Genomic DNA, 10,246 nt, shown 5'->3' with positions numbered 1-10,246 from the left:
TCATCTCCTCCGTGAAAGATTTTAGATAGAGAACAGAGAAGAGAGAGAAAACTCCTCCCATTCTCGGTTGCATATATGGTTTTCGTCAAGTTTTTTAGAACACCATTTTTGTTGGCTTTACATGTTTCCCTTATTCCTTTGTTTATGAACTGGGACCATAAGTATTGTTTTGCCTTTGGATCGGATCATATAGGCACTTTCTTAGAAACAGAAGATTCGCCAGCCTGATTGCTTTTCTTGGCCATTAAGCTAATCAACAATTATAGTCAAAACCTAAACCACCACCCAAATCTGGTTCACTTCTCTAACATTAGTATATAATTGTTATAATATAATCCATTCGAAGTATTCAAACAGGAAAGAAAAGCTATAATCAACTTCTCCATCTCAACTACTTCACAATCCTCAAAACTAAACAACTTCACAATCACTTTCTTTCATATTTATATACTCGTTCAAAAATCTCAAAATCACTCAATTCATTCTTGCAATACAAAACAAAGCAAAACAACAAAAAAATATCCGAAAATAAAAACATCCTCCAAAATGACCAAACACTCACTATTCTCACTTTCAATATCAGTGTTTCTCATAGTTGCTCTTTTTACTGCAACAACCGCACTCGACCCTGCACCTGAAGACCCGATTTTCGAACTGTACATGCATGATGTACTTGGCGGAAGCAGTCCAACAGCAAGACCAATCACCGGTTTGCTTGGAAACATCTACAACGGTCAAGTACCGTTTGCTAAGCAGATTGCTTTTGTTCCGCCAGAAAACGGTGTAGCCATACCAAATGCAAATGGCGCAATGCCAACGGTCAACGGTATCAACGGTATTCCTCTAGGTACTGGTTTATCCGGTACAGCGTTTTCAGGTCAGAATCTGAACGGGATTCAGACACAGTTGGGTCCTGATGGTCTGAGTCTCGGCTTTGGGACGATCACGGTGATCGACGACATAATCACATCCGGTCCTGACTTGGGTTCCCAACCACTTGGTAAAGCTCAGGGGGTTTATGTTGCAAGCTCAGCAGATGGAAGCACACAGATGATGGCTTTCACAGCTATGCTTGAAGGTGGAGAGTACAATGATAATCTCAATTTCTACGGAATTTATAGAATTGGAAGCGCCATGTCGCATCTGTCTGTGACTGGGGGAACCGGAAGGTTTAAGAACGCTTGTGGGTTTGCGGAGGTAAGGCCACTGATTCCTGCAGGTCAACACTTTGTTGATGGAGCAGAGATGCTGTTGAGGATCATTGTCCATCTTAAGTACTGAAACTTGTAAATGAATGTGTGTGAAATGTGTGATTCCATTTGAGTTGAGAAATATTTTATATGATTTGGTACAACAAACATCATGTCCTGAACCATTTATAGGAAGGGCTTTGTGTATTATTGCTTACATGCTTATGGTCCAGACAAAGAACTAAACATAAGAATACTGCAAGGATTATGAATTTCAGGAAAAAACATTGTTCGGTCAGCCCCTACTTCTCCTATAGGGCCATGAGTATACTCAGAACACTCCGAAGAATGTAGCTGCAGCAAAGACTAAGAAGAGAGCTCCACCAACATATCCCACCTAAATCAAAAGATCACCAAATTTTACATCAGTTTGTAAAAGCAATTCAGTTTCTGTGAATGGACTTTGTGTAAGCATTTATTTGCCTTTACCAGTTTCTCAGATATATAGTTGGCTAAGAAGGCGCCGCCCATGATAGCAAGCAATGTTGCCACTAAGTGTCCAGCAATAGCTCCACTCGCAACTCCCCATGGAGACTGTGACACAGAGTTTGATAAATAAGAAAGTTGTTTAGGGTTTAGTGAGCTAATGCTTGTGATGTTTCGGAATGGTATGGATCAAACCTGTGCAGCACCAAGGGCAACAGTTGCAAGCATTGACCGATCTCCCCATTCCTGATTTAGATCAAAGATGCATCAATTATCATCAAAACGTGGATGGTTTAATATACAAATTAAAGTTCCTTACAGCAAAGAACACAAGGCTGAACGATTTCCAGAGGATTTCAAGCGGGTTTGTCAACTTTTTCGACGCCTTTTCTTTAACGAGTTCCTCAGCTTCAGTGTATTCACCGAGTTCTATACCAATTTCCTCACCATTCTTGGCTTCCGCTTGTGGAAGATCCCATGCATCCTTGATGGATTTCAATCCAAAGAACATGAGAAGCGCAATTGCAGCATATTCTCCTATCAGTAGTGCTGTTCAACAAGAGAGAAGAAGTATCCCAATCATATATTTTCCACAGGATTCGTTTTTGAAAAGACTGAAGAGCCTATGGTAGCTTACTTGTCTGGAACTGAGCAGGCACAGATTGAAAAACCTTCCCGATAACAACCGATAAGATAGTCATCAACGATAAAGCTCCCATTGAACCTAAAAGGACCTTCTCGTCAAGAAATCCAAAGAAACGTCAGATGTAACAAATGGACCATAAGAGAATGTGTGAGAGAGATATTAGAAGCAAGCGTACCAATGTTTTCTCGTATTGCATAGCCAACAACGCAGCAATAAAAAATGTCTGCCCAACCCAAAACAATATATATACGTCAGATCTCAGAACACAAAAAGAAATCTATGTAATATGAATAGACATATACTACCTTGTCACCAATCTCAGAAACGAAGATCAGTGAGAAGGCTGCTGTGAAGCCTGATTTTGCAACTGCTGCTAGAACTGAGGATTGTCCTCCCTTGACAAAAGTGATTAGAGAGAATACCAAACCGCAAGCCAGTAGTACAAGTGTTATCGACAAAGAGTACGGGAATGGCCCTTGAGGTTTTAAGCTGCATGATACAAGGATCATATATGCATTTCAAAAGAGTAGTTGAATTACGTTAGGTTCCACTAACGTATTGTATAATTCACAGGGATTAGAAGAAACTCTACTATTAAGATTAACATTACCAACTTTACAGGAATTCTAACTTTTTACGTTATTCACAATCAAGTATGTTTCTTACAAGTATAATCATGTATAATCTCATCACCAACTAGCACAATATTCCAAACTTAGTACACATAAATAATCACCATGACCTATGTACTTCCTAGTGACTTATGCCCTTTAAATGCAACTTACTCATATAAAAAGCAAGAGTTAAAGAGATGGATAAATCTAAGCAGCAGCAAATGTTGGTTCCCTTACTAACAAGAAGAATATACTAATAAGGTGGCAAAAATATGAACTAGTAACCTTTCTGATGAGGTGGCATGAGAGTGATCAAGAGAACTACTTTGAGATCCATCCTCCTCACTACCAGATCCAACACCAGCATTTGATGCATGAACTCTAAATTTTCCGCAGAGCGAATCCGATCTTGATGTCCATCTACATCTTACTGCAAAGCCAGTTATGTAAGTTCATTAACACTTGAAAAAAAACCCAACACAATATAAGCAGATCATGAAATCAATCAGCTGTAAGTGCTTATATGGGTTTTGATTAGCCTGTAGCAAAACCGTCTTCTACAGATTAATTCCAACTCTTAGTTGCACTATTCAGTGGATCCAAGCAGCATAAATAGAGTTCTCTGGTGTGTTGATGGAATCTCAATCGGAACTTGGGAAGAGTAAACTTACAAGGAGGAGGAGACGCTGGTTTTCTAGAATTCTTCGGGCAAGGCAACGATTCAGACAGAGAGAGAAATGGGAGCTTCCGTACTGAGTATACAAATGCTAATGCTGTGGATTTAGCACTATTGCTAACGCCTGTAACAGTCATTGTTCTTTTACTCTGAATCCACGGAAGCAGAGGGTTTAGTGAATCATTGCTTTGGTTTGATAAACAGGAAACCCAGAAAGAAAGAAATAAAGATGGGAGACTTTCTTCGGATATTACTCTGCAGAGAGAGAGAGAAAGGGTTATAGTGATGATGGAGATAGGATTGTGCAATTCGGGTTGCTTTGTCTGTGCGGTTGGGATTTGACTTCGCTTTGCCACGTGTGCTTTTTGCACTCAAGGATAAAGAAACGGCATCCTTTTATGACTATCCAAGTGATTCAGTGATAATTATTATTTTTAATACAACTTCAACTTCGGTTAACATGATTTTCACCATATTAGTGATTCAACCACACTTACAAACTGATTAATCTAATATTACCTACGAGCACATACATGGATCCTACTTACCCAATGTTTGAACCGAAAACTGTCGATAAACTAGTAAGAGAAAGAGACGAGAACTCGTCGGTGGGTCGAGACAAAAGCATTTATTAGATCAGAGAATCGTTTAATTGAGTTACAAAAGAGGAAATATGCGGTAGAAAGTAAGCCGGCGAAAGCTAGTTCGCCCGAAGGTACAAGTCGGTGAGAAAGAGAAATGAAACCCTAGTACTAGCCGAAAGTAAGTGTGTGGTGATTTGTGGATCCCTTCCTTGATGCTTCTTCATCTGCTTATATAGTCGTTTCAACCCTTCTTGCCTTGTTCGTTTTTTGCTTTTGGGCCTCGGCCTGTCGGGCCTTTGGAGTAAAGCACTCCGGTGAGCCGTTGGAGGAAGACGCTTCAGTCGCTGGCTCGAATCGACTTAAAAGCAGTGGAGAGTCCTTCCAGCTTTCTGTCACCGAGCCGAGCTGACAATTCCGATTCTATCGGGCCGGACCTGCCGACTGATGGGCCTTGTGGGAGGATTTAATCCAGTCCCAACAGTAAGTCCCCCCAGTTCGCTAGTGAATGTCGCAGCCAGTCTTAGCGAATTTTTAGGTAGGGGTCCGGAAGTCGGATGATTAGGTCCCTTGTCTCGGTTTGTCGTCGGGGAGCGAGCGACTTAACCTGGAGGACCTCAGAATCCTTGTGTCGATGCATTTTAGTCGCTTTTCGCGTACCGCAAGCTCCAAGTAAGTTAGCTTCTTTTTAGTCCTTTAAATGCCAGTGTGCCGACCGAGTTATCGTCCCGGTTCAGTTCTTAGTACTGTTCCGAGATGCTGGTTTACTCTAGACCGAGACCGGTTTTTGTTTGAGGAGATGGAGCGTCGCGACAAAAGTGTGATGGGCGGCTCGTTTATGAGGCCCATTTAGGCCATTTTAGGTTTAATCATGACGCCTCGGAGGAATCGCGCCTACCCCTTTATAAATATGGGGAGTTTCTCTCATCTCTTGTTGAAGTCCTAAAATCCGTTGTTCAACCAGAGTCTCACCGAACCTCCCAAACCGGCCACCTAGGAGACACCTGCGACAGACGTTCAGTCCAAGGAGCCTATCTCGACAACCAGAAGGAGTTTGCCTATGAAACCAATTCTCCCAGATGTCTAGCTGACTAAGGAGTCAGGCAGGTTTTGAATTTCAAGAGACGCTTCACGGACCAGAAAGTTATGAATTTTACAAGTCAGAGGTTTTTAAGCCCGTCCATCTGCGAGTACCCAACTTTAGAAGGAGATTCAAGCCAAGGAAGGAGCGTCCTGAACCAAAGCTCATCATAGGATTCAAGAGGGATCTCTCAGATTTCCAACAAGCCCAATATCAGGAGATATTCCCACGGAATTATGAAGTTATGATCCAATCTCCAAAACCGGCCAAACCAGTTCTACACTTGCCTCAATTGGAAGCTAACCGGTTCAATCAGCTTCAAACCAGACATTGGCGACCAGGAGATCAATCTATACATTCAGGAAGTGAATCAAGTGATCCATAAGAGTTCTACAAGTTCATGTCATGCACCAGCCAACATAGGATCAGGAGGATCCCCATTAACACCAACTTGCCTTATTTGGAGATTCTTGCCATCCAGCTCCAACAGCTCTTTTTCCTTCAGATTAGGCACGACCTCAGCACATTTAAAGCAGTCAATAAGGTTCCCAGGAAGCTTAGTTATCCCCTAAAATCTTCCAGGTTCAAGAAAGATCAGATTCTTTACTTGGAGCCAAAATCCCACAAAAGGTTCCAACGGCTAGTTTTTGATTTCTTTCTTAGTTTTGATTTGTTTCCTTTTTTATTAGTTCTAGAACGTTAGGACCTTTGTCTCTGAGCATTATATAAGCTCCTAGACGTCCATTGTAAAGAAACTCTCAATCATCTAAGAATTTATAGAAGTTATTCAGTTTTTATCAAAGATTGTTATTTGCATAAAATATCGGTCTTTAGGATTCAAAGAGAGATTCTTTGTTGTTCTATTGATTTCGTGAGTATAGTTTGTGTGTGGAAATCAAACAAGCTCAGTACAAAGATTGAGAGAGTCAATCACTTCGTTCCATCATACCACCAGATTGAGTGATTCAATCAAGCCCTCATCTGCAATTCCACTTCAAGTCCATCAATTGATCAAGCTGAGAGTATTATACAACCAGCAGCTTGATTCCACCTTATCTATCCTTTTTCTTTCATTTCATTATTCTTATTATTTTTATTATCATCATCGTCTCATTGGTTTTGCATTTGTTTCAGGTTTACAACTTGATTTCAATCATATCGCCCACCCGATCATCTATTTGGTCGATCTATTCAAACCTCAGGCCATCCCTACGACCTGCCTGAATCTGTGCCTACAACATTTTGGTATCAGAGCGAAAGTTCCAGAATCAGGTGAAATCTATCCTTGCCTCATTCATTGCTTGCATTTGTTTTTCCATTCATAAACCAAAAATCCATAAAAACTGTCTTTTGCTTCAAGTTTTTTGTTTCTGCATATTTTTTTCTTGCTGTTCTTATAAACCACGAAAAAAAATAATAAAGATGTGCTTGATTCATATTACTTGCACTTAGTTTCGAAATTCTTGTTAGTTTCCTTTTTGTTTTGTTTCCATAATCGAAAATCCCATAAAAAATGCCATTTTGAATTTGTTTCATTTGTCAGCATATCCTTCAAAAAAAAAAAAAATACTAGTTATTTTTTCATGTCATATTAGTTGATCCATTTCGTGATTGCATCAAAAAAAGAAAAAGAAATATTTTAAGACCTTAGTTTATATCATTTTGCATACTGGTTGTTTAATTGTTTGCATATCAAGAAAATTCAAAAAAAAAATCATTGTTAGTTTGTTTTCCATCTTTGTGTATCATCATTGCATATAGTCTTCATTCGAGTGTGCATTAAGAAAACCAAAAAAAAATCATTTTGCATAGTTTATTTTATTTTCGGTCCATGTTTGCATATTTGTCGGTTTAGTCTAAGTTTGCATTAATTCATTTGTTTTCTCGGTTCGACCAGCACTTCCCTATTTTTCACTTGATCTTTGAGATTGTTTTCAGGAAGCTATGGCAGGAGAAACCCAACTTCTCAAGGAAAACCAAACTCTTTTTGGCAGCTTTAAAGAAAGTAAAAGATCAGATTGCTCGGTTGGAGAAAATACACAAGGCACAAGGCCAACGACCACAGCAAGGAGAAAGAAGATATGGAGATGCACCAGAGGATGTCTATGTCGAGCACAAGCCACCAAATCCTTCATGGATTAATTAACATCCAACTTCTCAAACCCATACTCATCATATTGCTAATTCTCGGTTTGATTATAATTCTTTTGATGATAAAATTGAACTCTTTACATTTTCAGGAGGAAGAAGCTACCTATTTTGGGAGAGGAACCTTGATGAATGGTTTCACTACAACAACACCCTGAAGGAAGAAAGACTATCTTATGCCATTGATCAACTAAGAGGTGACGCCTTTAGATGGTGGGTACGAGAGGAAGATGATAGATTGTTTTACAAGGAGCCAGCTATAAAAACATGGGGAACTCTTAAGGAAGTCATGAGGGATGAATTTGCACCAGAACTCACAAGTTCTAAGATCCAAAAGATATACCCGAGGAGGTATCTAACTCATGGTTCCAAAGGAAAATCCGAACCTGTTATTGTCCAAGTAAAAGCTAAGGTAAGTCCTATACTTGATAATTTGGTTTAAAATCTCCCACTGGTATGAGTCACTTGTCTTTGTCAAAGAAAGCTAAGACAGGTCTTCAGGTCCAACAAAAACCGACCTCCACATCCTTGTTGGAACCAAAAGTTCTCAAAGAATTATGTCCAAGGAACAATGACATTTTAGACCCAAAAAAGGAGGAAACATCAAGCCAAGGTAAGTCTTCTAATTCTAAAATTCTGAAAGATCAGACATGTTTTAGATGTCATAAAATAGGACACTTTGTTGTAGCTTGTCCAACTAAACATGTATTGAAAGAAACATCACTAGAAAATAAATCTGAACTGTTTAAAATGAGTGATAGTTTTATTAAATCTGATTTGTTGGTTCCAAATTCTTGTATAATGCACTAGTCTTTGCCAGAAAGTTTTGATCCAAGAATAAAGAAAAGAGAAGGAACTCCAAACCGAGATCAAAAGATGAAGCTAAACAACACAAGTTGCCCAAAGAAGAAAATCATTCTTCAACTTGTGGATGCTATCAAAGTAAGTCTGGAACTTTCACATTATGTTTAGCAGTGTCCAAACACAGATTTAATGCACTTGATTTTTGTCCAGAATGTTGAGATTATTTCAGGTTGCAAAGAAGAAAGCTTCAAAGAAATCCCACCGGATACTCTTTTGATGCTAGGAGAATCAACCCCAAAGATGGCCAACAAAGAGAGTACCAGAAGTGTGGAGCACCATCTACTTCAGAAGAGATGAAATAACCATGTCCAGGGCAGAGGCGTGATATCCTATCTGCTTAAAGGAGAACCACCTGATACACAACCCATTCCCAAACCGAAACAATACCAAGGTAAGGCTCTAGAAACTCAAAAGAGAATGAAAACTGACTTGCTCTATCAAGGTGCAGGTTCTACAGTTTCGAGGTCGAAACCTTGTCAAGAGGGACGGGATGTTACAGTCCTGAAATCCGTGGTTCAACCAGAGTCTCACCAAACTTCCCAAACCGGCCACCTAGGAGACACCAGCGATAGACGTTCAGTCTAAGTAGCCTATCTCGACAACTAGAAGGATTTTGTCTATGAAATAAATTTTACCAGATCTCTAACTCACAAAGGAGTCAGTGAGGCATGGAATTTAAAGAGAAACTTTACGGACCAGAAAGTTATGAATTTTACAAGTCAGAGGTTTCTCAGCCTGTCCATCTGCGAGTACCCAACTTTAGAAGGAGATTCAAGCCCAAGGAAGGAGAGGCCTGAACCAAAGCCCATCATAGGATTCAATAGGGATATCTCAGATTTACAACAAGCCCAATATCAATAGATATGGCCACAGAATTATGAAGTTATGATCCAATCTCCAAAACCGGCCAAACCAGTTTTACACTTGCCTCAATTGGAAGCTAACCGGTTCAATCAGCCTCAACCAAACATTGGTGACCAGGATATCAATATATACATTCAGGAAGTGAATCCAGTGATCCAGAAGAGTTCTACAAGTTCATACCATGCACCAGCCAACATAGGATCAGGAGGATCCCCATTAACACCAACTTGCCTTTTTTGGAGATTCTTGCCATCCAGCTCCAACAGCTCTTTTTCCTTTAGATTAGGCACGACCTCAGCACATTACAAGCAGTCAAGAAGGTTCCCAGGAAGCTTACTTATCCCCTAAAATATTCCAGGTTCAAGAAATATCAGATTATTTACTTGGAGCCAAAATCCCACAAAAGGCTCCAACGGCTAATTTTTTATTTCTTTCTTAGTTTTGATTTGTTTCCTTTTCTATTAGTTCTAGAATGTTAGAACCTTTGTTTCTGAGCATTATATAAGCTTCTAGACGTCCATTGTAAATAAACCCTCAGTCATCTAAGAATTTATAAAATTTATTCAGTTTTTATCAAAGATTGTTCTTTGCATAAAATATCGGTCCTTAGGATTCAAAGAGAGATTCTTTGTTGTTCTATTGATTTCGTTAGTATAGTTTTTTTGTGCAAATCAAACAAGCTCAGTATACAGATTGAGAGAGCCAATCACTTCGTTCCATCATACCACCAGATTGAGAGATTCAATCAAGCCCTCATCCGCAATTCCACTTCAAGTCCATCAATTGATCAAGCTGAGAGTATTATACAACCAGCAGCTTGATTCCACCTTATCTATCCTTTTTCTTTCATTTCATTATTCTTATTATTTTTATATCATCATCGTCTCATTCGTTTTGCATTTTTTTCAGGTTTACAACTTGATTTCAATCATATCGCCCACCCGATCATCTATTTGGTCGATCTTTCCAAACCTCAGGCCATCCATACGACCAGCCTGAATCTATGCCTACAACATTTTGGTATCAGAGCTGATGTTCCTGAATCAGGTGAAATATATCCTTGCCTCATTCACTGCTTGCATTTGTTTTTCCATTC

General features: G+C 39.5%; 2 protein-coding genes across 2 annotated transcripts; one reads left to right on the top strand and one right to left on the bottom strand.

Annotated features, from left to right (window-relative positions):
- The first annotated feature begins 410 nt into the window (after positions 1 to 410).
- Positions 411 to 1,554, top strand: LOC106415165 (dirigent protein 18-like). The gene has a single exon (XM_013855801.3). It carries the CDS (start codon positions 547 to 549, stop codon positions 1,279 to 1,281), a length of 735 nt encoding a protein of 244 aa, XP_013711255.2. The 5' UTR covers positions 411 to 546; the 3' UTR covers positions 1,282 to 1,554.
- Positions 1,298 to 3,918, bottom strand: LOC106415164 (protein PAM71-homolog, chloroplastic). The gene is made up of 9 exons (XM_048766210.1): positions 3,608 to 3,918; positions 3,222 to 3,366; positions 2,628 to 2,811; positions 2,498 to 2,545; positions 2,314 to 2,410; positions 1,996 to 2,225; positions 1,872 to 1,922; positions 1,680 to 1,784; positions 1,298 to 1,587 (listed from the first exon to the last, which is right to left on the bottom strand). Exons 1-9 carry the CDS (start codon positions 3,747 to 3,749, stop codon positions 1,522 to 1,524), a joined length of 1,068 nt encoding a protein of 355 aa, XP_048622167.1. The 5' UTR covers positions 3,750 to 3,918; the 3' UTR covers positions 1,298 to 1,521.
- Between the last annotated feature and the right edge of the window lie 6,328 nt (positions 3,919 to 10,246).

Source organism: Brassica napus, chromosome C8 (assembly GCF_020379485.1).
Source record: "Brassica napus cultivar Da-Ae chromosome C8, Da-Ae, whole genome shotgun sequence".
In the NCBI taxonomy this organism is placed as follows: domain Eukaryota; kingdom Viridiplantae; phylum Streptophyta; class Magnoliopsida; order Brassicales; family Brassicaceae; genus Brassica; species Brassica napus.
The sequence above is the reverse complement of the archived record's forward strand: the minus strand, read 5'-3'. Positions and strand labels throughout refer to the sequence as shown.

Excerpts from the sequence above, each read along its gene's own strand:
- LOC106415165 (XM_013855801.3), top strand. The coding sequence starts at position 547 with ATGACCAAACACTCACTATTCTCACTTTCAATATCAGTGTTTCTCATA.
- LOC106415164 (XM_048766210.1), bottom strand. The coding sequence starts at position 3,749 with ATGACTGTTACAGGCGTTAGCAATAGTGCTAAATCCACAGCATTAGCA. Across the intron at positions 3,367-3,607 it reads ACCAGCGTCTCCTCCTCCTT|TAAGATGTAGATGGACATCA; the intron begins GTAAGTTTACTC and ends CTGGCTTTGCAG. Across the intron at positions 2,226-2,313 it reads GCCTGCTCAGTTCCAGACAA|CACTACTGATAGGAGAATAT; the intron begins GTAAGCTACCAT and ends CTTGTTGAACAG.